General features: G+C 36.0%; 2 protein-coding genes and 1 long non-coding RNA gene across 5 annotated transcripts; 2 read left to right on the top strand and 1 right to left on the bottom strand.

Annotated features, from left to right (window-relative positions):
- Positions 1-2,033: 2,033 nt before the first annotated feature.
- Positions 2,034-5,211, bottom strand: LOC125499004 (uncharacterized). Its single transcript, XR_007275656.2, has 3 exons — positions 3,850-5,211; positions 2,831-2,895; positions 2,034-2,174 (listed from the first exon to the last, which is right to left on the bottom strand). It is a non-coding gene; the product is annotated as an uncharacterized LOC125499004 (long non-coding RNA).
- A 649-nt stretch (positions 5,212-5,860) lies between these two features.
- LOC104897456 (protein MEI2-like 4) lies at positions 5,861-15,914 on the top strand. Of its 3 annotated transcripts, none has more exons than XM_010684337.3 (15): positions 5,861-6,427; positions 6,709-6,861; positions 6,964-7,009; positions 10,404-10,727; positions 10,887-11,317; positions 11,460-11,618; positions 11,730-11,846; positions 12,013-12,164; positions 12,388-12,458; positions 12,537-12,932; positions 13,091-13,739; positions 13,923-14,007; positions 14,115-14,183; positions 14,299-14,478; positions 15,315-15,914. In XM_010684337.3, the coding sequence occupies exons 2-15, from the start codon at positions 6,778-6,780 to the stop codon at positions 15,471-15,473; spliced, it is 2,922 nt and encodes a 973-aa protein (XP_010682639.1). In that variant the 5' UTR covers positions 5,861-6,427; positions 6,709-6,777; the 3' UTR covers positions 15,474-15,914. The 3 variants fall into 3 exon arrangements, with proteins under 3 accessions (XP_010682639.1, XP_010682640.1, XP_010682638.1); XM_010684338.4 differs by having other exon boundaries at positions 5,862-6,427; positions 6,712-6,855; XM_010684336.4 differs by having other exon boundaries at positions 5,862-6,427; positions 6,712-6,861.
- Positions 15,915-17,622: 1,708 nt separating this feature from the next.
- On the top strand, positions 17,623-26,103 carry LOC104897455 (OVARIAN TUMOR DOMAIN-containing deubiquitinating enzyme 1). The gene is made up of 8 exons (XM_010684335.3): positions 17,623-17,857; positions 23,826-23,891; positions 23,982-24,065; positions 24,164-24,286; positions 24,518-24,570; positions 24,687-24,736; positions 24,820-24,920; positions 25,533-26,103. Exons 1-8 carry the CDS (start codon positions 17,708-17,710, stop codon positions 25,785-25,787), a joined length of 882 nt encoding a protein of 293 aa, XP_010682637.1. The 5' UTR covers positions 17,623-17,707; the 3' UTR covers positions 25,788-26,103.
- The last annotated feature ends 433 nt before the right edge of the window (positions 26,104-26,536 follow it).

Here is a 26,536-nt window from a genome sequence, read left to right as displayed (position 1 = left end):
GTTAGATTATATTTTAATTAATAATTATTTTTAAATTGTTTATTCGTTCCAATGAAATAGCACCATAACAAGGGAAAGTAAGCCAATGAAACTCTTAAAGAAAGTTACAAAAGTAACATAAGTTGTTTGTTTGACTCTCATCTTCTGCTTGACTGAAGGTGCTCTTTACTCCTCAGATTTTGATTTTACCTTAAAAGATTCTCTTGTTCATAGTAGACCTGTTCAATGAGTCGGGTTCCGAAAAAAAGCCCTTGACTTGACCCTATATGATAGGGTCATGACCCGACCCAGTCAAAACAGGCTCGAGTCGTATATGGTCTGACCCAAATAATACATTATCAAATTGGACCGGGTCAAAAAAGGGTCACTAAACAAAAATACAAAATGTAGTTGTGTTGCGATACAGAAACTTGAGCGTTGAGTTTACTGAAGCCATTTTTGTTGCTACTCCTGTATGATCTGATCCAGCTGATACCATGAATCTACCGAATTTAATACTCTATTGAAATTGAAATAGGAAATCAAATCAAATCCATGATTATTATTAATTATGTAAAAGACAAACTGATATAAGAAATAACAAATGAACCTTGATAGTGATTTTGGGTTTCTGAGGTCGAGCAACACCCCAAAGAATCAAAGAAAAGAAAGAGAAAAGAAGTAAAAAAAAAAACCAATATGAAAGCAAGAACATAGCAACGACGAGAAAAAGAGGTTTATGACTTTCTTCATCTTCAATAATTCCTTCTTATTCAATAACATCGCACTCCTTCCATGGTAATTGTTGCCGTTGTTTCTTATGTGCGCCTTTTTTGACAGCCCACTTTCTCTCTCCTCCATAATCACTTTCTTCCCCACAAAACCCACCAAAATCTTTTCATAAATCGTCTTAAAATCAAACCCAATAAAAAGATAGTAATTTGAAGTTTATAGTTAATGATTCTAGTAAAAAAGATAGATGTTGGAAAGTTGATTTTAATTTTACTCTTAAAAAAATAGTCAGGGTCGGGTCAGTCTGGCCATTGACCCGTCCTGATCCATTAACAACGACTTCAAACCCGACCCGACCCTTATATAACATGACATGACTCGACCCATTAAACAAGTATAGTTCATAGTAAACATTTTGATTATGTACTCTGGCCTCGTGTGTGTAGGGATGACAATACCGTAGCCCATCACCTAGCTAGTTTGTTAGAATAGTGTCTTTGGTATCGATCAATGTTGGGAAGGTAATTGTCTAGCAGACGTCTCTTCTGATGTATTTTTGGACTCCTTGTCCCTTAGCTTGATTAATTAAATAATAGGTTTGTTTGTCTTAAAAAAAACCATTAAAGAAGATTGTGAAAGAAGTAAATGGCATGTAGCTTAGTTATTAAACATCTCGTGTCAATTGTACTCAAAATAAATCCGTATACGTGATTTTCCTTAACTCCTCTCTTAAATCGAAAAACGAAAAAAAAGGAAGTACTTCCTCGTTTTTTTGTACTCGTAACATTTTTTTCATCAACTCCAATGTAATTTTTGGGTATGAGAGAGGTGGAGAGAGAAAAACAAGAGAGGGCCTATGTGATTAGAGAGAGATTTAGAGAAAGGAAAAGCAAACTAAAAAGTATTGTAAGTAAATAATCATGTTTCTTTTAGGAAATTGTTGAGGGTAAACCTCCAATGGTTAAAGGGTTAAGGTCAAATTTACAGAGCTTTTATTATACAGAGCTTTGATAAGGTCATTATTGGACAGGGTCATTATAGGGCCAATAAAGAAACCCAATGATTTTAAAAAATAAACAGATTTTATAAAAACAATTTACATATTCGGATTCACATTCATTTAAACTCACTTTTGGCTCTTTTTTGTTCCTTATTTTTCTTGCACGTTTGTCGGTCCGTCCATCATCGACCCGCTATCGGCCCACAACGCATTTGGTCCGATCCGCTATCGATGTAACTCCCCGACAAATTACATAACCTTAATCGTCAGCGGAAGCATAACTTAATCCTGTGGGCTATGGCCCACAAATAAAATAGTAGCCTAAAATTAAAAATTCACTATACAATTACTCATCGCAAGATAATACTTGTTTATCCATTATACAAAGTATCTTAAAACCTCATGAATCATACATAATCTCCATAACGCAGTCTATCAGTGATCCACAACTGTTCTTCCATACCTAAAACATAAAACAAAACGTCGCGAGCCGAGGCTCAGTAACATACTACTCTAACATCGTAAATTCATTTCACATCATTTTATTTATAAACAGGGAGGAGAGAATAAGTAAAACATTTCACAACATATTATATCATGTTATATTATCTTCTTTATCATGTTCATCCTCATATATCTTTTACTTCGGTAACTTGACTAGTACATCATAACATAGGGGACGTCTCCCATCACATAACAGTCAGGCGGTCACATCGTAGGTGACACTTGCGGTGCCCGTATCATTTAAACAGTCAGGCGGTCACAACACAGGTGACACTTGCGGTGCCCGTATCATAAAACAGTCAGGCGGTCACAACATAGGTGACACTTGCGGTGCCCGTATCATACTGCCAAGAACCATCTTTCACTGTACTTTATCATGTTTCGTCTCTTTTTACATATCATAATTACATTACATCATTGTAATCAAAATCATGAAACATCACTAAAATCATAGTGTCATTTCATAAACATCGAAGTCATTTCATTTCATCGAAAAAAAAAATCATCATATTCATAAAACCTTTCATATCCCACAATCCATATATCAACAACGTAGTGCAAAATACCATAAAACATCATTCGAAAAGGATTGTGGGTGTTAGCAGTAGACGTTACCTGAATTCCTGCTTACCAACCATGATAGCCGGGGGAGGCTTGTAATATCCTTTATCTTCTTTAATCTATTCAAGAATAGTTTTATTAAAGAACGTTTCATTATTTAGCTATTAAGCGTAAATATTAGTTAGCGCTTATTAAGGTCATAACGTTCATTATAACGTCATAAAGGTCTCCTTAAGGATCATTATTTCTTAATCGTTAACAACTTTTTAATTAAGGTGACTCTTTAATCAACTAACTAGGTGAAATAACTCCTTTAGTTATACTTTTAGAATTATCTAAACATCGTACTTAAATTTTATTTCATAACCCATAACCATTCGAAAATATATTATTGTTCGAGTTCATAATTAAGCACCAATTAGTCGTCCATTATTAAACTATAATAGGGCCATTAACATTATTTTAATCACTTAAAACTATTAAGTCAAGCTATATTGTTATCCCATATCCATTCGAAAATATATTATTGTTCGAGTTCATAGTTAAGCACCAATTAGTCGTCCATTATTAAACTATAATAGGGCCATTAACATTATTTTAATCACTTAAAACTATTAAGTCAAGCTATATTGTTATTATAAATGAACTTAAGTATTAGTGAAATAATAATATCTTAAACTCATATTATAAATAACAAGCTTATTGGATTTTAATTAGTTTCAAACGACTCAATTTTATTTAGTAATCATGAAATATAGCCCAATACTAGATTTTAGGAAATAAGTTGGGTGATTTTATTAAGCGAATTTGGTTTTACGCGCAATAATTATATTTAATTAATATACTAATCTATCATGATCTAATAGGACACTAAATTAGTTTCAGTTAGTCTACACTGGTTTAATTCAACATTATGAAAATCTACCTTTTAGCCCAATAAGTGGTAGTGACAAAACAAAATAGTTTAATTACTTAAATCAAATTTCTAGGCCCAGCACTAATTAATACACCACTAGGTTCAATTGGGCTTGGGGCTTATAAGAAAAACAAAGATAAACGTAAGAGTATCATACCTCTACTCATTGAGCAGGGATGGACCGCACAACAGGGGAGCGGAGTAGAGATCCGGCGAACGGGAATCAGCGGCGACTCCGAGCAGCTGCGTCCGTCTCCGGCGGTGGTCTTCGATGGTTCGGCGCGCGCGGTCGTCGGTGGTGCTGCGCGTGCAGCAGTGTCGCGCGAAGAAGAAGAGGAGCGAGAGAGAGGGCGCGAGGAGGAGAGAGAGTGTGCGAGGAGGAGAGAGAGAAAACATGAGGGTGGGGTGGTCGGCGGTGCTCCGGCGAGCGACGGCGGAGGCAAGGGGGCACGACGCAAGTGTTGCGTGAGGTGGAAAATGGTGGTGGTGGTGGTGTTTTTGAAACAGAGGAGAGAGAGAGAAAATATGGGTTTTCTTTTGGGTTTCTTTTAGTCACAATCTTTCCGGCGATTATTGACTGAATTTCTGATTAGAGAGAAAAGAGATGATGAAGGTTGTTGTTGATGGTTAATTTCTTGGTGTTGTATCCATGACTATTTATAGGGAAGTTTGGAGTTAAAAATTAGTGGTTGGGAGGAAGATGGTGAAGTAAATAATCTGAATTTGTTAACTTGAAGAAGCAATGGTGAAGGATTGGTGGCAGATTTTGACTTGAAAAAGAAGAAGAGAGTGAAGGCATGTGTGCCATGTGTTTGCCATGAGAATGAAGGAATGAAGGAGGAAGAAAGCAGTCAACTTTCTCAGTTTTATAATACTCTTATTTTTCTTTTAATTTATGAAATCAGAAAATAGTCATTGTTTCAACTTTCAACTACCTAACTTGGTGATAGTTAAATTATAAGTTTAAGATTTTCTTGTTAAACAAAAGAATAGAATTACCACTTTTTACCAAGTCTAGTAATTTATGTTTATCATAATAAATTTTTTTTTATAAATCTTAGTCAAATTAGTGTTAATTATAACTAATTAATTCATTAAACTTGGTTAAGTTTTTAGGATATTACAATCGACCCTTTATGAGACGACTCTTATGACCCAACACGCTTCTAATCTGCACTGATCCTAACTCGACCCGTCCAATAACCAAGTCCAGTTGCGGGTAAAAAGAAAAACGGAGGAAGTATAAAAAAAATAGAGCAAAACATCAACCCTTTGCCCCAAATTTCTCTAATGCGTGCATTGTGCTCCCGGGAGCACAATGAGAACTGTGCTCCCACAATACAAAATAGAACATTTACGAATACGAAAACGAACATTTACGAATACGAAAACGAACCTTTCACTGTGGAAGTGGAACATTACAAAATTCATTTACGAAAACGAACATTTTATTGATGAAATGGAACATTACAAGAATTCATTTATGAAAAAGAACATTTTACTGTTGAAGTGGAACATTACTAGAATCCAAATACGAAAATGAACATTTTTGGTTGAAGTGGAACATTACTAGAATTCAATTACTTAAATAGAACATATGCTTATCAAATATAGAACTTATTTTTAGTGAAAATAGAACATAATTTTTGGTGGAAAATAAGTTTTAAAAGAACATTTTTTAAAATTGAACATTTGCTTATCGAAAATAAAACAAATTTACAAAATATAGAACATAATTTTTTGCTGAAAAATAAGCTTAAAACGACCATTTGTTGAAATAGAACATTTGTTTATTGAAAATAGAACATTTTTTACGAAAAGTAGAACATAACTTTTTGCCGAAAAATAAGGTTAAAACGAACATTTGTTGAAATAGAATATTTGTTTATTGAAGATAGAACATTTTTTACGATAAAACATTTTTTTTTTTTTGCTGAAAAATATGCTTAAAATGAACATTTGTTGAAATAGAACATTTACCTATCGAAAATGGAACAAATTTACTCGGTGCATCGTGTGCACCGTGCTTCCAGAGCACAATAGAATTTTTCAAAATTTCTCTGACATCTGGTATCCTGTATTGGTAGTATTAGTATCTGTTGGTTCAGATTCACCTCTCAATCTGATACTATATTTTTGCGTGCATGATCTGATCGCAGATTTAGCTGACCATCATATTACTATATATCAACTTTTTGTATATAAAATAGTACTTTAACTATAACTATGATCTAATAAAATCATCAATAACAATAAAACCAACCACTATTTGTCTATTTCCTTCATCTTCAATTCTCTCTCCTCCTTGCCTGCAACTCTCCGGAGGCAAGCAGGCAAGCAGGCTAGCCATATTATTCTCAACAAAAACTCCATAGTTTTTCTCCACTTTTTATACCATATAGTTTTTATACCATAGTTTTTATATTTCATGTAAAGTGTAAGAAACGCAATTTCTGTAACGTGCAATATAGGGAAAAACACAAACAAATTTAAGCATCAAAAGTTTTGTATGTTGTTGTTTCACGGCACAGATGAGATACCTTGATCTTTCCTATATTTCCTTTGCCTTAACTTTTGCCGTAATTTATTCTCATTTTTCTTCCTTTTAAATTCTTCTGTTTCCTTGATTGTTTTCTCTTGTCCCGAAATTTAACACAAACATAGATTGGTGTTCAATTTCGGAACTCGAGAACACGTGGTATATCCGGGTGTATGATAAAAGTCGTATACGAAAGGTGCGTGCTCTGCTCTGAATTACTGTTTTTTTTTATAATCAATTTATGGGAATTCTGTTATTTGTTGTTTTGTTATATGGGAACTTTTTAATTCTAAGGATTGTTGATATTTTTCATCTGCATATGCACCTGGAAGCTTAATTGTTCATATTGTAGGTTTAGTTTATGATATTTTCTTCAAAGTTGTGTGATTAATGAGTATTTTTAGTAATTTAATTAGTGTTCTGGAGAAGGAATAATCTGGGTTGATCAATTTACTTTTGGTTGTGTTGGGTAAATAGCAGAAAAAAGTGGGGGAGTAGAGGATCAAATTTTGTTGATACTTGATTGGAGTAATTTGGACTTTCAATATGCCATCACAACTGATGGATCAGCAGGGATTGTCTACATCACCTTGCTTTTCAGGAGATCTGCGATTTTCGGGCGAGGTTAATGTACACTTCTAGCTTATATTTGGCAAAATTATGCTGTTGGTTCGTGTTTCGAATTGTGGTTGCTCATGCTAATGTTTTTTTTTTTTTTTTTGGTTTTGGCAGAGACAAGTTGGATTCTGGAAGATGGACACTGCGAGGAGTAAATATGGTGAGTCGTCGTTAGTGGAATTTTTCATTGCAAATCATTGAGTTTTTGGTTGTAGCTATGTAATATGGGATGAGAAGTTAGCACCTCATCATTTAGTTAGAGTCTTTGCTATAGATTTCTTTCTTTAAGTACTGATGGATAAGTTAGTAATGTCATGTTTTTGGCTTTGATCCACTAAATAAAATAAGGAAAGAAAAATGTATGTGAAAGAATATTGTGTGAAGGAAAAACAAGTTTATAAAAATATCTTGAAATTATGCACCATGACACATGAGCAAAGATTGTTTGGTGCCTAAATGAATTGACAAGAGGAGTTAGGAGTGGATTATTGGTTACCGCTTCACCTTCTACACTTTAAGATGGGGTTTAACTAGTCTTACCTTATTCGCATGTTGCTTTGTGGACTAGGGGAACCCTAAAAACCAGATACCAGGATACGAGTCTCGTTATCACTGAGACGACTTTTGGGACGACCTTTGATCTTCTTTGAATAGGCTCGAATAATTATCCTAATGAGATTAATGTGAATGTGCCCACCAGATTGATAGGGGTACTATGTTTATTTAATAGAACAGGGGCCATTCATCAATAGGTGTGGAACTGTGGGCTCACCCCTTAAGGGAAGATCTATACATCAAACATCTTAAAATCCCTGTACATGGAAAGCCTCTATGTCCTAGGACCAGTATCCCTAAACACCCTAGCAGGGACTTCAAGATCGGAAAAGCCCACTTTCTGAAACGTCTTGTTATGTTCTTTGTTGTATGTATATGTTTAGGCTCTGCTAGTATCTATGATGTTCAGTGATTGTTATACTAGATCTCTGTTATCCAGTTTTGATATTTAGGACCGCTAAGGCTGGAGATTTTGCATGCTCAGTATAAATTGTACTGTGTTGCACGTGCTTAGCCCGGTAGATTGTTTGATGCTCGAGTGCTTTTCGAGCCAAATGCATGTTTTACTTCATGAGGTTAATAATGTCAATAAAATGCTAGCGGAGTAAAGGTACAATGATGATCAACCAAACAAGCCTTGTTTAACTTTGTGCATATGATAAATAAGCTTGTTCTAGTGTCGTTCGACTTATGGAGCGGCAGCACTTGAAGATCTCTCTTTAGTCTTTACTGTATGGTTTTGCTGTTAGATTTCTCTGTCCTGTATGATCGTCGAGGCCTTGTTGTTGGCTCGTCATTAACTTTTGCAGCTTAAAGAAGTCGGGGGAATTTATTGCATATATTTCCTCAACATTACGTGTTCCTCTATAAGTTGCCGTAAATTTTTCAGAATTAAATGAGTCTACAATGTGTCAACTGCGATTAATTACCACAAGGGGGCAGGGGCTTATATTTCAATGAGTCTCTATCACCACTAATCACCACAAGGATCAAAATTTAGACCATTGATCTCTATATGCTATCTCAACCACACAAGTAATAAATTATATAAAGTATTTATCTCAACCAGAAAGTTATTAAATTTTATATTTAAATCTATAATTGAAAAATGTATACAATTTCGTCATTAACAATGTCACTAGACAGTAATTTAGTTCAACTTATCAGCAACCTCAAATACAACAATTATTTAGATATATATTGCATGTTTGATTACCTATGGAAAGTCAAGTCTCCATGAATTAGTACTTTCTAAAAGTATAAAAACTATGGGAAATGGAAGTTTTGTTTGGTTAATCAAGGGAAGTAGAATTCCAAGGGATGCTTCAAGGCTCCCCTATAAAATCCATCTCCAAAAAGAAGACATAATTACAAACTGAAGAATTGACAAACTTATGCTGATTAACCAGAAAACAGAAGAACATAAACTTAAACAAGTAAAGGAAGACAACCTACTGACCTACTGACAAGCTCAAACAATAACTATGTTGAAAAAAGGGAAAAGAATAAAAGAATATAAGTTATCTACTCCAGCTATTCTACTTTGCTCTCCTTATGCCAGTTCTTCAGTTCTTCCTCTTCTCCTTTCCTTTTGCACTGGCTTCTGCCAGCCTTCCCCTTTGAAATTTTGTTTTTACAATGTTCAGATCTTCATTGTGTACCATAGCACAAATTAAGCTGTATAGTTTCTTATGTCATTATGACTTGCAGTTAAGAAATGAATATAGTGCACTAGTTTCTTGCAGTTGAATGCAACAGAGGAGAAGAACCACTAGTAAAATAGAGTTTTTGAGAGAGTTTTAGTATACAAATTCTCTTTTAGAGGATTAGGTAAAAATACATTCAATGACTTTTTTGCCTCTAATAATACTAATACACATATGTATTAAAATGTATATTTGTCATTTTACACAAACAAATGACAATAAGTTTTTAGCAATTAGCTAATTGTTACCCAACACATTTTAAAAAAAGTTGTCAAATCAGCATAACAAAAAGTTAAAACTCTAAACTCTAACAGCTAAACTCTAAGCTTTATTTGCCAAACAGGACCAATATCTTTTGGTCCATTTGTGGTTTTTTTTTAGAAATCTGATAGCTTCTCTAACGAACAATAGAAGTAGTATGCAGCTGTATTTCCCAACAAGTAGAGCACTATTGCAAGCCAAGAACCAAGTACTAAGTACCAGAAAAGAAATAAGTTTTGCAATAGAAATTGAGTACCCAAATGTCAGTAGAACATACGCCCATTTGGATATTCATCATGAAAAGTCAATAATTTAAGAAATGGAAAGTTTTCTTCTTTGTGCAAATTTATAAAGATACATCACTTACAAATTTCTGATTTTAGTAACTACTGAATTCGATTTTGAACTAAGTCCACTCTCTTACTCAGGGAAATTACAGCTTTCTAGCTTAATGAAATTAAAAGAACGAGCATTAGTTAAACAGGGAAGGAAGGCATGTTGACTTTTTGTTTGTTGTGAGCCTAAAAGCAAATTAATGTCAAAAGTCAAATTCTTGAAAGGAACAAGAAAATTGAATTAATATTCACTAAGATTCAACCTTGCCACGAATTGACATCAAAGAAACATTTCAACAAATACTCCCATGCATTGTTGAAACCAGATGTTCGCAAGAATGTGGACAGTAAAGTTCACTTGCAAGTTTAATTTGAAGTTGTATCTTTCAGTTGTTGATATAGGCAAAAAGTTTAAATTATAATATTTTCACTAATCAAATAATTATATGCTCAATATCAAAAGGCTAACCTTCATGGTTGCGGGTTACCATAATATCCTTTAACGAAGAAGAAGGACAAGATTTCTAGCCTTAACATGGTTGCCGTAATTAGTTTCGGAAATGATTAATTTGGTTTCATGTTTCTCTGTATGTACTTCAGAAATATGTCTTCATTGCTGAAGAAGTTATACAGGTGTTACCACCTCAAAAAGAAAAAAGTTATACAGGTTTTAATCATTAGTTTTTGTAATCTGTAGGTTTGAAGACAGATGCAATTACTGGTAGTCCATGTGGCATACCTGTTCCATCGCCCTCAGAAGAACTGGTATATTTGGATTCTCTAGGAACCAAGTGTTCTGAAAATCCTGAACAGAAGATCACTTTTAGCTTGCAAAGACATGCAGTGGGAGCAGAGAGAGCTCTCAGTCGGTCCTTGAATACGTGGAATTCAATGGACCTCAATCCTGTCACAAGATCCAGTAACAATTTGCCACTAACATGGGTTAAAAATAACACAATATCTCCTGGCTATGAAAATGGAATACTCGCAAGCTCATTGTCAGAACCATTTTGCCAAAAGTGTAAGTGCAAGGATAAATTTCCCTGTAGTATGATTCTCTTTCAAAATGATATGTGTTTGAGGTGCACGTGTTCACTTAATTGCCGTGACATTGGTACGCATGGTTTTGCTATGCTCCGTTGTGTCGAATGACTAATTTGGTTTTAATTTATGTTTCTAGTGCAACTATCCTCGAGCAATGACTTTTATAGTCACTCTGTTGATACTGTTGCTTCACACTATGAGGACGAGCCTCTTGAATCCCTTGAAGAAATTGAGGCCCAGACCATAGGAAACCTTCTTCCTGATGATGATGATGACCTGCTCGCTGGAGTTATTGATAAGATTGAAAGTATAGTCCAACCAAGTGGAGAGGATGGCATCGAAGATCTGGACCTTTTCAGTAGTGTTGGAGGCATGGACTTAGGAGATGATACATCATCTGGAGGACTATGTCAATCTGAATTTTCTGGCAGCTCTAATGGACAATTGACTGGAGCTAATATGTCTGTAAATGGGGAACATCCTTATGGTGAACACCCATCTCGCACTTTGTTCGTAAGAAATATCAATAGCAACGCTGAGGATCTTGAGTTGCAGACTCTCTTTGAGGTATGTGTAAGATTCTATGAGCTGATTGTATTACTTGTATCTGATGGCAATTTAGTCAATCTAATTCTGTTCTTTTCTAGATTTTACAGCAATGTCATTTCCATGGTTCCTGTCAAACTAATTATTTGTCTTATTCTTGCAGCAATATGGAGATATCCGTGCTCTTTATACAACTTGCAAACACAGGGGTTTCGTAATGGTTTCATATTTTGACATTAGAGCAGCAAGGAAGGCAATGAAGGCACTTCAAAATAAGCCTTTGAGACGAAGAAGGCTTGATATACACTATTCTATCCCAAAGGTATCTAATTTTTGTTTTCTTGTTCTTGCATGCATTTGATTTGTCTTTTCAGTTGAGAATTGGAAGTGAAAGATGCTCAACTCTAAACCCTCCCTCTGTTGCTGAATCTAGGATAATCCTTCAGAGAAAGATGTGAACCAAGGCACTCTTGTGGTATTTAACCTTGATTCTTCTGTTTCAACTGATGATCTTCACCGGATTTTTGGAGCATATGGAGAGGTTAAAGAGGTAAGTTCTATAAGTATGCCTGATGTTTTTTGCACTGTTAGTTGGACTTTTCCATGTTCATTGCACATGGTTCTGCTTTTAGACAGGCTGTGTCTGATGTTCTTCTTTGAACATGTACTACTTTTAGATGGATACGGTGTAATTAATTAGTTTTCTTGCATCTCAGATACGAGAAACTCCACACAGAAGTAACCAGAGGTTTATCGAGTTCTATGATGTTAGAGCTGCCGATGAAGCTCTCCGTGGATTGAATCAAAGTGATATTGCTGGGAAGAAGATTAAGCTTGAGCCAAGCCGCCCTGGGGGTGCAAGAAGAAGGTATTGTCCTTTAGATTTTCCTTATAGGTTCCTCTTGTTCCCTTTCCTGATGTCATGGCCATCTAAACATGTTCTTTTCTTAATAACCGAGTCTCCCTCCACAATGACTTTATGTTGGAGCAAGAATTCATGTCACGTAGAATTTTACTTTTTACTACATTGCATCAGCATGTTACCAATTTGTTGGTCCATTTTTTTTTAATTTCTGTTTCACTTTATCCAGTTCAACGCAATTATCCCCCCCAGATCTGGATAAAGAGGAACCCGGTCTTTTTCTACAGCAAAGAAGTGGTGGTATGCATATTCATCTTTACTTGCACAGTGTTGAAATGGGATACTCTTGATTTTAATGTTTACTAACATTGTTTGCAGGATTTTCACATGACTCCATTAGCTCTATTAACATGGAAAGCGACACTGGTTGTGGTACAAGTGCCAGAATGCTGGCAACTTTAGGTTCATTTATGGAAAATCCTGCCTGTCGTGGAGTCTCTTCTAGTGTCCCTGGTGGCTTACCATCACTTAGAGCTGAGTTGGCCCATAATCAAGAAGGGCTTTCTGAGTCCGGGAATTTAGTCAACCATATCAACTATGATTTTCGAGGACTGCCGACTCTTTATCCTCATTCACTGCCCGAATACATTGATGGTTTCGCTAGTGGTGCTCCTTGCAATTCTGACCGTAACATGCCTGCTACTGTTAGTTCCCAGGAAAGGGTTGAGAATACTCACTTCGGTAGGACAAGTTCAAGTGTCGAAATGTGTAACGGTATGAACTTAAGATCTTTTAATTTCTGTTGTGTAATAGTTCAGTCAAACTAGGCATGAAAAGCTTAAAACAAAATATTTTTGGTTCAGGAAGATTTTTAGTCTTTGATCTCTGTCCAAGATCTTATAATCCTTATCTAGTTTGCTTTTTTTCATTAGGTTTTTCTGCATCTGAAAATGTAATTGGTCCTCTACCTGGGCATCATTACATGTGGAATAACTTAAACCCCCGCCAAACACCAGCTTTCCTGTGGCAAAATTCACCTTCGCTTTCGAATGGGATTTGTAATTCTCAAATCCAACCTCGGGTCCATGGACTTGCAAGATCACCATCTTATTTGATGAACTCAGTTCTACCCATGAATGGCCATCACGTGGGATCAGCGCCAGCTTATAATTCTTCTATTTGGGACAGGCGAAATTCCTATCCAGGGGGGTCACCTGAAGCATCTAGCTTCCACCACTGTCCTCTAGGGAATATGAGACTTTCTAGCAGCCCTCTGCATCACATGGATTTTATCTCTCATAATATTTATCCTCATGTTGGTGGAAACAGCTTCGACATACCAATCTCTTCTAGGATGGTTGATCCGCATGTCCATCATCAAAGAGGCAATATTCATTCCTCTAGGGGCCAGATGAACATGGTTGGGTCATTTGAACATCCTGGTGAACGTGGTAGAAGTCGTAGAAGCGAAAGCAGTTACACTCAAGCTGACAACAAGAAACAGTATGAACTGGATATGGACCGCATTAGGCGAGGGGAAGACTATCGAACCACTCTGATGATAAAGAACATTCCTAACAAGTATGTGGGATTTTTCCCCTTTCCTGTAGTACTTAAATTGTGGATTGAGTAAATTTTTTTAAAAGTAAGAGTTGATTTATCTCATTAAAATGTAATGAAGGTTTACTCCAATCAATCCTGTGAATTTCATTATACTTATGGTGAAATGCACCTGCTCATATATGTGGCATTGTGTTATTATAGGTATACATCCAAGATGCTTATGGCTGCCATTGATGAATGCCACCGTGGATCTTATGATTTCATTTATTTGCCAATTGATTTCAAGGCAAGTTTTTTTACTTTCCTTTTATCTGGTTAAAGTTATATTGTAGTTATTCACCTCTTGTTATATTTTGTATTCATCTTAAACATGTATATATTCATGTTATGCAGAACAAGTGCAATGTGGGTTATGCATTTATCAACATGATTGATCCAAGCCATATTATCTCATTCCATGAGGTTTATCTATTTGTCAACTTCTCATTAGTGACCTCTTAATTCAACTTTTTCATCATTTTTTTACTATGTCTTTCCTAAGTGTATTTTACGAATGGAAATATCTTTATCTTGGCAGACATTAAATGGCAAGAAATGGGAGAAATTCAATAGTGAAAAGGTTGCATCACTTGCTTATGCCCGCATACAAGGGAAAGCTGCACTCATTGCTCATTTTCAGAATTCTAGTTTGATGAATGAGGACAAACGATGCAGACCTATCCTCTTCCATTGTGATGGCACAAATGCAGGTGATCAGGTATGAATATTACCAAGCGAGTAAATAACATATCCATTTTACCAACTCTAGACTTGTATTGCTGTGTGAGATATATTGTTATCGGTATGTTGTTTGATTTGGTTGGAGGGAGAGTAATCTAAATCATCACGCATGTTACCAGTGTAAGCTAGCGGTGCTCTTGTCCTCAATAGTCTAAACTCTCAACTGAAAGATCCATATTGGGGCTGTTGGTTCTGTTCTAGCCATAATCATTGTTGTTAACTGCTAATGTGGGAGCTTGTGGGAAAATGTTGGATGTACTAGTTTTACAATATGCAACGTTTTTTTTTTCTTTTGATCATTGTTGATGATAACCGTATTGATCTACTGTGCCGACCACTCGAAAAATGCTGAAAAGCTGGAATCAATTAATGAAGTAATACATGACATGCATTTTTTTATGGAGCCTAATGATTCATTTTTCTTTTGTTTGACTGCGGGTGTGTTCTATTCAACTGAATAAGACTATCAAAACACATGTAGAACTTATTGTAATCGGGAATCAAACTTATCGACAGTACGATTTTTTGTGAAATAAATTAGAATCAGATAAACAGAACACACCCCAAGTTGTCTTTGCTTCTTTTGTAAGGTAAAATAATGGGTGGTTGTTTGACCTCTGATGAAGGGTTTATTATCTCACTGGTGAGGCTGCACATCTGATTCTGCCATGGACAGGATACGAGCCTCTTCTGAGGCATTGGTGTAATAAAGATGTGGATAGCAACACTAGCAACACATGCATATATTAACGCCACAGGGGGGAGTGTCGCCGTGTATTGTCTCTCTGATTTCTTGTAAATTCTTTATTACAGGTTCCCTTCCCTATGGGTGCTAACATTCGATCTAGACCTGGTAGATCAAGATCCAGCAGCAATGATGACAACCACCAAGAGAGCCCACCTAATGTCGTCAGCAAAGAGTACTATTCTTGTGGAGACTCATCATCAAGTTCGGGAAAGGAATGGGATTGAGCAGCCCACTAATCTAACAGTAGTTGTATCTTGAAGTGTTTTTGGGATGAGAGGGAGAAAGAGGAAAAGAAGATGAAGCGAACTACATGGGCGACGTGACGTGCTGTCATGAAGATCTGCATGGACAGAAAAGGTTATTAACTGCAAGTGACTTGAGGGAATTGTAACTATGAGGAGAGATTGTAACTATGAGGAGAGTTGGTAAACGGAGCGACAACGGGAGCTCCAAAAATTTTGATTGGTGTTGAGTTTTATATATGCAGAATGTATTTATAAATGTATAGATGTATTTTAACTAGTGAAGAGAGCTTCACAACAGGTCATCAGCTGGGAGAAAGCTTCCCGGGGTTAACTTCTTTTGCTAATTTTCCTGTTTCGAACTACTCTTTATGGGGTTGACATTTATGGAATGAGAATTGTGGAAGTTGGAACACTTGTTAACTGTTTTGTGCAATTTCATTCTCTATCATTATTGTTTGGGAGGATATTGTTATCACTTATCACAACAAGTCAGGCTAATCGGCCCTTTGTTATTGTTGTATTTTTCAAGTTGACTAATGATTCCTCATTATGGTGCCTAAGCATTTGATCTGATCAGATTTTCTCCCTCTAGAAGTTACTAATTAGATTAGAATAGTAGATGGAATCATTGGAACCTTTTGAAGTTCGAGATTTACTTTGTCAGCGTTTCAATAGTAAGTAGGCTATAGTGCATATCTATGTTGCTCAGACACGGATTGAGTGTCTACTAGGATACGGGTGTTCAAGTGTCTGATTCGACCATTTTGTAGAAAAAATACAAGTTTTTAGTTTAAAATGAAGTATCCAAGTGAAGTGTCACACAACATCCGATTTTTGAGATAAATGAAGGTGTCGAAGTAACATAGGTGCATATATCTTTTTTCCCGGATTGATAATTGGTCTGCACATTAAAGTCTTACTGAAAATAACTCAAGCTTGACCCTTCCTACACCCACAACCACATCATTAATCATTTATCTAAAGGTTAACCATTTGTTTTTCATTTAACTTGTGAAATGTTGATCTGCTTAATGTCTGAGGACATGTGGTTGCTTTGATTAGAGATACACTGTATATCTCTTTTTCCATCTCGATTCTTGATATTGAGTCTTGCTCTTACATGAGCCTTCTTAGTCAAATAAACCACCTACATGGCTCATTAAAGTCCACATTCTCATCTCCAAACTTTGCTCTCCACAATGGATATAATAGCCTAATATCTCATCAAACGTACAAGTTTTCTTTGGCAACTTCTCCTAAATGGTATTCTTACTCGCCATATTTTAGCCAGCAAAATCTCAACTTACCAAATTTATCTCTATTATATGAGAACTCTTGAGAATTTTGGTTCTACCGTCTTTTACCATTATATCCTAACTATTTAAATAATAGAAAAATAAATACAATGAATGGAAAAAATGTCATTACAACTTCTACCACCCTCTTTTTAGTTACTTTTGCACGCATCGCTTGCATACACCACTAGTATCATCTATATGTCAACAAAGCAAGGATTACAAGGATAAGAGAGAGTGGGATAAGGATAAAAAATGGATGAGATACGCATTACGACGATACGAGAGTGAGATAAGGATAGATAATTGATGAGTGAGATAAGTGAAAATAAGTCATTTTCCTTGACTACTATTAAATGTCAAATTAACCAAAATACCTTTACTAAGTTACACGCCAAATAACAAAACGAGATTTAATCCCATTAACCACCTCTAACTTTTTAACCAATTAAACTAGCCGACATTCAAAAGTCATCAGTAGCGTGGGTTGGCCGGGGTTTTGCAGTTATATATATATTTTTGATCCATAGGAACCACGAAAGCGATACAAAGTACAACGAAGGGGATTCAGACTTGTAACTTATCGTTCACATCACCTTAATCTTAACCACTATGCCAAGACATCCTTAGTTTTTCACAGTTATGAGTAGATAAGGATAGAGAATTGATAAGTGAGATAAGTGAAAATAAGTCATTTCCTTGACTATTATTAAATGATAAATTAACCAAAATACCATTACTAAATTACACCGATTTAAACCCATTCACCACCTCTCGGAACTTTTTAACTAATTAAACTAGTCGACATTCAAAAGTCTATCAGTAGCGTGGGTTTGGGGGGTGTTTTGCGGTTATTAGTAGAGAAGCAAGACTGTTAATTACTTCCCCTCAAAAAATCAATCAGAAAATCCACCAGACATGGAGAAACACGAAGAAATCTCTTCCAATTCTCTTTCACCGCCGACTGTGATCGACGATTGGGCATCTTTCAGGGACGACGATATCATGCATCAACATTATGCTATTCGCGCAGAACAAGCTGATAAAATCCATTTTCTTGGCGACAAGGTTTTTTTTTCTTCATCTTTCACTATTACACTCTCATTTTTGTAATCTGAGATTGATTTCATTTTCTTGTTTTGAGAAAATCACTCGATTGATGATGATGATATAATTATACTTGTAAAAATATATTTAGGTCTTACAAGAATTTGAAAATTATCATTCGCCGTCTTAAATTCATCTTAAAATCTTTCTGATCATCCTTATTAGACACTATTAGGTCGTAATATGAAATGCTGTGATGGAAATTATTGGTTGCACATTGTCTTGTTGAATTGGTAAAGAGAATGCGGGATTTTTGTCCGTTTTGAAGAGTTTAGTGATTGGTAGATGTATCATGTATGGCGGAAGCCGCTTGTCGTCTTGAAGAGCCTTTAAACACGATGAAGACGAACAGGTTTTCGCTTGGTTTTATGTGATACTGGAATGTGCTGAAAGAAGCTTTGTATAGGAGCATATATTAGGTATGAGTATAGGAGCATACATAATAGTTGGAGATATGGTAAGGACGACGACATCATGCATCAACATTTTGCTATTCGTGCCGAAGAAGCTGAGAAAATCTTTTTTCTTGTCGGCAAGGTTTTTTTGCTCTTTCAGTAATTACACCCTAATACTTTTATTCTGAGATTTATTTCACTTCTTTTAGTGTTATTCTGAGAAAATCACTCGATTGATGATGATAATTATCCTTATAAAATAATTTAGCTCTTCAAGAATTTGAAAATTGTTATTCACCGTCATAAATTTATGTTAACACTAGTAGGTCGTAATATTGAAATGTTGTGATGGAAATTATTGGTTGCACATTGTGTTGTTGAATTGGTGAAGAAAATGAGGGATTCGTCTTAAAGAGTTTAGTGATAGGTGATGTGTGGCGGAAGCCGCTTGTCGTCTTGAAGAACTTCTAAATACGATGAAGACGAACAGGTTTTTGCTTGGTTTTATGTGATCTTGAAATGTGCTAAAAGAATCATATATTAGGTATGAGTATAGGAGCATATATAGTTGGAGATGTATTAGGGACGACGACCTCATGCATCAACAGTCTGCTGTTCGTGTCGAACTTTGCTCTTTCAGTAGTTACACTCTAATTCTTTTATTCTGAGATTTATTTCACTTCTTTTAATGTTTTTTTTTTTTTAAGAAAATCACTAGATTGATGATGGTAACTATCCTTGTAAATAATCTATGGTCATCAAGAATTTGAAAATTATTATTCGCCGTCATAAATTTATGTTAACATCTTTTTGATCATCCTTGTTAGAAACTAATCGTAGTATGAAATGTTGTGATGGAAATTATTGATTGCACATTGTCTTGTTGAAATGGCAAATAAAATGAGGGATTCGTTCGTCTTAAAGAGTTTAGTGATTGGTAGATATATGGCGGAAGCCGTTTGTCGTCTTGCTTCGCTTGGTTTTATGTGATCTTGAAAATGTTCAAAGAAGCTTTGTATAGGAGCGTATATATTAGGTACGAGTACAGGAGCATATATAGTAAGAGATATATGAGGGAGCTTAAATTAGTGCAAGGGTAACAAGGGGGATGTGTAGCGCTTTCCTACTAATGTTAGGACACATGAAGGATTGATTCAGGCTTCTCAAATTTATAGTTGTAAGGATAAATGCCTAGGTGTATATGTTTGCTAATAGTTCTTTGAGCTTATTATATACTGGAAGATGTCAACTATCGCTTGAAATTTAGAAGGGATGCTTTAGAATTGGAAGGTTCTAGGTCGACTAGTTAGTGTGCTCCTAAGAGTGAAGAGAGAGAGGGAGAGAGAGAGAGAGAATGAGAGAGAGAGAGAGAGGGAGAGAATGAGAGAGAGAGAGAGAGGGAGAGAATGAGAGAGAGAGAGAGAGAGAGAGAGAGGGAATGAGAGAGAGAAAGAGAGGGAGAGAATGAGAGCTCTTAAGAGTGAAGGTCGAAGAGACAGGGTGGGGAGAATGTGAAGACTGCGAGAGTGAGGTGTGAGAGTAGATCTGAAGGAATCTAAGATGAATAGAGAATACAAAACAAAATATGATACTGTGGCGTGTCCCAAGGCAAAACATAACTGTGTTACTACCCTCAGACACGACCTGCGTCCAAGTGTTTGAAGTACGGAGGAAAACTATACACTGTTTTTGTGTGTCTTGACACATAGTTCTCGCGTGTCCCAATCGTTTCCGTATGCCGCCTACTTGACGGCTGTGTCCATATTGCCTAATTAGTAAGCCCTAGATCTCTAATTGAAGGAGTTTTACACTAATCAAGATGCAGTCATTTGGCCTTCTATTATACTTGTTAGGACGAAGCAGTAGTTATGTTTTTCGAAGACCAACAGTACTTAGGGTACCTTTGTTTGTCACGTGTATTGTTTCTCTCGCTCTTTTTTTCTGTCGTTGTCTTTGCTTTTTACCTTTCTCATTCTGCCTCCCTCTCTCCACCTAATAACTGTGGATTCTTGTACGTTGAGTCATTGACTTTTCATTTGCTGTTGTTCTTTTTGTATTTCCTTGTACAACCTTTTCTCTTCTATCTCTTTATCTTTTTATAAAGATAAGTTACTACTATTGTTTCCCATGTATGCATGCTTTATTTTATTTTATTTTATTTTATTATTTTTTTCCCTAATATGTATTTTTTCTATATAGGCTTTATTTGGAGAAGATGAATAACCAAATTTGTTATTTGAATATTGTCGCGTCCCTGACTCCATAGTCAAGTTTTGAATATTATTATTTAAGAACTTGTTCCGAGTCCTTGATTTTAAATTAACCAATGGTTGACACTAGGATCCATACCCAAGTCCCAGCATCTAGCCTTTTAATTGTCATGTACGACTAGTACGAGTAACAGAGATACTAATCCTCTTACCTCCAGCTGCTTCCATTGACTTTCCATCATCTCTCTTTTTGTCCAAGTACCACCACCATTCCATAATTCTCTTAATATTCTCCACCAACTCCCTCCAACCAACTCGTATCACTTTCATGTTCTGACATCACTGTCACCCGCGTGTTCTTGCATCACTGCTACCTGTGATTGCATCCAGATTTATATTCGGTAGTGATGTATTGGAACCTATGGCTTACTCTGATTGTTGTTGCTATATTTTGGTTAACTCATGTTGGCATGTTGCTGCCATGAGCGATTAGGTATACTTCTTTTTCTTCCTCCTTCCCCCTCCACTCTTGATTGTTTTTAGTTTAGAATATTGTGGCTAAGTGGTGGCCCTTGATAGAGAGGGTGGGACGGTGGGACCATAGGAGTGGTGGTGTATTAGGGGAGATGTGGAAGTGATGGTTATAGGGGGGAAAGATGTCGGTGGTGGTGGTTTGTGTTGAAAGGGTATAGTTGATGGCTATGGTGGCAGGAGAAGCGGAGGTGGAGTTATGATGATTTTGAGTGGAAATCCCAAAATTTAAAATGGGAAAAATTAAAGTTACCGTGGTTAGAAAAACGCTTCCAATGCGTTTTTGATGCGATGTAGCAGCCGAGAATAATATTGTGATTGAGATGCCAAAAATTTCTAAGGCGAAGGGGATTGGAAATCTAGAACCAAATGGGTTGGTTCTACTCATGGAATGGACTTGAAGGAATGAAAAAATAAAATAAAATTTGAATAAACACCAACAAAGGAAAATGTAACCAACAATTTCTTCTCTTGTTCTCAATTAATCAGCCTAACTTTTGGTAGAGATAAGTAGGTTATATTTATTGGAGATAGACGGTGAAAGTTGAAGTTTTGATGTTAGTAACATGTTACCGAGAAGTTATGAAGCACGGGAATGGCTGTACCCGTGCATTTCTGTGTCTTGAAGCGTGAAGTGCCGCGAATTGCTAATGAGACGTGCCTGAAACGCTGTTCCTCCCTCTGTAATTGTTTAAAATTTACGCTTGTTGGATATTTATGTGTTTCCAGCCTTTGAGAGCCCAAAAGAGAAGATAAAATTATGTGTACTTCATTCCAAATTAGTTGGTGCACTTTTTGTCTTAGGAAGTTTTAAATTAGTTGCAACATTACTTTATGTGGTGTTGAGTTTTTTTTTTCTTCTTCTTTTGTCTATTTCTCTCTATCTCTCTCCTCTTCACATGCATTTTTTGAAACTTGTGCCTTCCATAATCTTGCAACTACTTTGGGCAGCAGAAGTATATAAAAAAAATGAAAAGTAATTAAAAACAATAAAAAATACAACTAACAAAATGCATAAAAAAAATACAACTAACAATAAGTCAGTAACTAAAAATATTATAAAAATTATCGGTCTAAATCACATATTTTATTAAAATGGATCTAAAAACGAACTTGAAATCTATTATGGGTTATGGTATACGGAAAAGAAACAAATCAAACAATTAAACTTACTTGGGTTGAAGTGTTCATGGAAATAATCGCTGCTCCACGCTTCCTTGATGATATAGTATGCATTTTCTTAACTTCATTTTTTTTTTTGAGTTTGAAAATAGAAAATTCGGAAGGTAATACTAATTACTGTATTCCATTATAAGGCAGGTTATTTGAGTTTTACTTCAATGCTTGTGCTTCGAGGAATTAACAAGCGTGCGTTTCAACTTTGAACCGTAGGTTATTAGAGTAACTATCAAGCTACCAAGTGAGAGAAAAAAAAAAGTAAAAAAGGGATCATATTGGAATTAGTGGGGTTCGAACCCTAAAACTCACCACCAAACTTCATTCACACAGTCAAATTCAGTACCGCTGAGCCAAGCTCAGCGGCACACTGAAAACCGGATATTTTTTTGCTTATACAAAATATCAGGGGGGGGGGGGTCTAGCTTAAATCAATGGGTCGTCCCCCATCAAGCTTTGCCTGTGTTTCAGTGACTTCAGTCTATGCGTTGTATGTCAATTGTCAGCCACTCAGCCCATATTTCAAATATGTTTTTTGTCCAAAAAATTAAGGTAAATTATTTAATGTAATGCCTTCCATGATTTTTATTTCATTTAGCCAGCCATTCAGTTTTGTGGCAATTAACAGTTTTGGTTTATTATTACTTGACATATATATAATAGGACATCCAGGGGAGAAAAATTGACAAATATAATAGAATGGAGAGAGTAGTACAGGATAGGGCATTGCCATATCCCAAAACTTCCAGCGACCAGCAGTGACTGGTGAAGTAAAATCTGGGTTATGTGCTGGTGTTGAGGGCGGAACAGTCATTTCATAATAGAATGGGTTACGTGTTGGTGTTGTGGGCTGAACAGTGATAGTTTCCTCCAGTAGCGGTTAAAACTTCCAGCAGTGACTGGTAAAGTATAATCTGGAGTGAACTGTGAACATAAAGCTTGAGTTGCTATTGTAGAATGGCAGAGGCTTGACTCTCTCCGGTAACACTTTATGTGAAAGCTGACCATAAATTGGAACACATTACAGGCAGAAGGCTATCTTTTGACAGCCTTTTTTTTTTGTGATGACTTTTTACATGGAATTTATCAATTACTTCTGAGAACAGTGGTGGAGTAGAAACGGCTGCAGCAGGGCCAGGGGTGAAGCAGTTTTTAAGATAAGAGAAAGATTGGAATAGAAGGTTAACCAAGGAGGAAGATAGAACAAAGGTGTATAGATTTTGGGAATTTCCACTACAGTAGGTTTGAGGAGCTTAAAGAACTCCCTTGCTAACAGACTTATATAATACCCTAAAGTAGGAAAGATGGAGCCTTGAGTGTGATCAATGTGAAGGATACATTATTTTGGAGAAAAGAGTTAATAAAAGAATGAGGTTGCTCATGAGAATTTGCTGTTCCCAATCAATTCTCTTGCACTTTAAAAGCTAACAGAGCAGAGCTTAACAGTATCGCAGGAGGTTATTAAAATGATTGTTTGTTGCGTCCTTCAATATCTGTTTGATGTTGATTGATATATATTCGACATTCTAATTTAGATAATGTTAGCTTTGATGTTTGAGCTGCTTTCAAATAACCTTGTACTTATCTTTTGTGGTTTGCCTTTGTGATTAACTGCAGGAACCTCTCTCTGCTTTAGCTGCAGAATATCAATCTGGGAGCGATATCTTGCTTGAAAAGATAAAGGTGTTTATTTTGACTTGTTGGGCGGCCTTCTCCTTCAGTACTTTTTGTTTGATCCAGAGTGCATAATATGTCTTGTTATCTATTGAGCAGCTTCTTGGTGAAAAATACACTGCAATAAGGCGAACTCGAGGAGATGGAAATTGCTTTTTCAGAAGTTTCATGTTCTCTTTCTTGGTATGACTCTATTGATTTTGTAAAATGATCATAGATGGCATAAATTTTTAATTTCTAGTTATTTTAGTCTCATCTGTTCCTTTTCTTTTCCCTTTTAGGAGCATATACTAGAAACTCAAAACAAGGCTGAGGTAGATTCTGTTAAGGCCAATGTTGAAGAATGTCGGAAGACACTTCAGGGTCTTGGCTATGCGGACTTTACATTTGAAGATTTTTTTACGGTGACTTTTCTTTTCCTTCTTTGCATACTCGCAAAAGTATCTTTAATGAATGCTACACATTGTGGGTTTAGGTAGTTTCAAAATCCCATGATCTTTTTGCTTTTCTGCTAATTTGTGACCACAATATACCCCTTACTGAAGAAGAAATATCTCTGAACCGGAATCGTTTGTTTTTTGTGTAATCCTTTTATATGCCATTATTTTAATAAAGTTTATGGGGGATATTTTCAGTTATTTCTTGAGCAGCTGGAAGATGTTATTCAAGGGGCAGATGCTTTAATAAGGTCCTCTTGCTGGTTGCTTCCATCCTCGTGTTGATTTCTTAGATATTTCCTTAGATGAACTTATGCTAGCACTTGGAATTCATGTTATCTCATGTTGCTTCTCTTTTTGCAATCAGTAATGATGAACTCGTTCAGAGGAGCCGGGATCAAACAATATCTGATTATGGTGGGTTATATTACATGCTAGACGTGCATTAGTGACTTTCTTATCTTGCTACATTCATTGACGATGACATATTTGTTGGTTAGTTGTAATGTTCTTTAGATTCGTAACGTCCGGGGAGATACGAAAACGTTCGGAGTTTTTTGAGCCATTCATACTTGGATTAACAAATGCTACGGTGGATCAGGTTTGTCTGGGTTTTGCGATTTGAAGTTACACAATAACATTAAGCAAATCTTCATCATGTTTGTGCTGTACATGCTGCTGATAAATGTTGACTGAAATGTGTCTATCGACAAAATTTCTCTTTCAAATGGTATGTATCCCTAGGGATCCTTTATGAGCAGTATGAAGAGACTTAATAATTATAGCAGAGTATAGATAGAATAAATTGACTGTTACAAAATAATGTTGTCTTTGGGACTTGGGAGTCAAATTCTGGTTCAGTGTAGATCAGTTTCCATATACATATTTTATTCTATATGGTTAAGGTGCAGATAGTGGTGAGTGGTACTTATCTTGTCTCCTATAACTTCAACTGTGGGTAACCAAGGGAATTATTCATTCACCTCTCAGTTTTGTTGCAATGCTTGGAACCCTGTTAAGCTTCTTAAAGAAGGGAAATGTCCCTGGTCTATCTTACCTTTATTTAATAACCAATCATGATCTATCACTGCAAAGTTCATGCATATGAAATCAAGTAATGATCTTTTGCTTTGTGGATTTCCGTAAGCTCTGAGTATTTTCTGAATTTTCACATCCTTAGTATTTTTATACTGCTGTTTGTTTTGATGTGTAGTTCTGCAAATCATCAGTGGAACCCATGGGTGAAGAAAGTGATCATGTCCACATCATTGCTCTATCAGATGCTTTAGGTATTCCGGTTCGGGTTGTATACCTGGATCGTAGTTCTTGTGACACTGGTGGTGTCAATGTGAATCATCATGATTTCATACCTTCTTCCCTGACGAATGGCGGAGACGGCTTGGAGATCATTCCGTACATAACCCTGCTTTATCGTCCAGGCCATTATGACATTTTATACCCGAAATAATGCAATGATGTATCTGTATATGCTGCTGGGTGAAGGGTGATATTCCATGACAAGGGAATAGGTGAAATACAGTAGTTGGGAGCTATGACTAGCCAAATTTCCATCAAAAGCATATCTGTCTAAAAAGACCATCAACGTTGCATCTGGGAAATTGTTGGACAGTCGAAAAAACTTGGGAGTTATCGGTCATTTGCTTTCGAATTAAAAAATATTGCAGCATCATAAAATAGCTTGTTCTGTTTATATGGAGAGGTGATGCATTGGCTTGGGAACGTAAATTTTCGAATCTGAATGGCAACTGCTTTGTTCATACCAATTTACTTGCCTCCTGACTTGCAGCGCAGCAGTTATTGTTGGTCTTTGCTCTCTGTTAATCCCCTTACCCTCCTGCATACGTACATCATTAGAAGCGAGTTCATTAATAGTTTAAGAAAGAATATCTCACCATCTCTAATTCGACCACTACAAGTTTTATATCTTAAAACTATATAAAGAATTGTACTTAAGAATATCTCACATAGTTATATATTTTTTTATATAGGTAAGTTACCATAGATGTACTTTCCACTTGTTCAGGAAAAGATTAATGTTTTTGAACTGTGCTTGCAAAAAGGCATGTGAGTAGAACTTAGAAAATGAAAGGAGTAAGGGTCTGTTGTTTTGGACTAAACTAAATGGAACGGAATTGAATTAAAATTGTGAGAGATTTGTCTGAATTGAATTGATTTTGTTGAAATTTTAAATTGAAC

The sequence above is a fragment of the Beta vulgaris genome, chromosome 6 (genome assembly GCF_026745355.1).
Source record: "Beta vulgaris subsp. vulgaris cultivar EL10 chromosome 6, EL10.2, whole genome shotgun sequence".
NCBI lineage: Eukaryota > Viridiplantae > Streptophyta > Magnoliopsida > Caryophyllales > Amaranthaceae > Beta > Beta vulgaris.
This window is presented reverse-complemented; position numbering and strand designations above follow the sequence as displayed.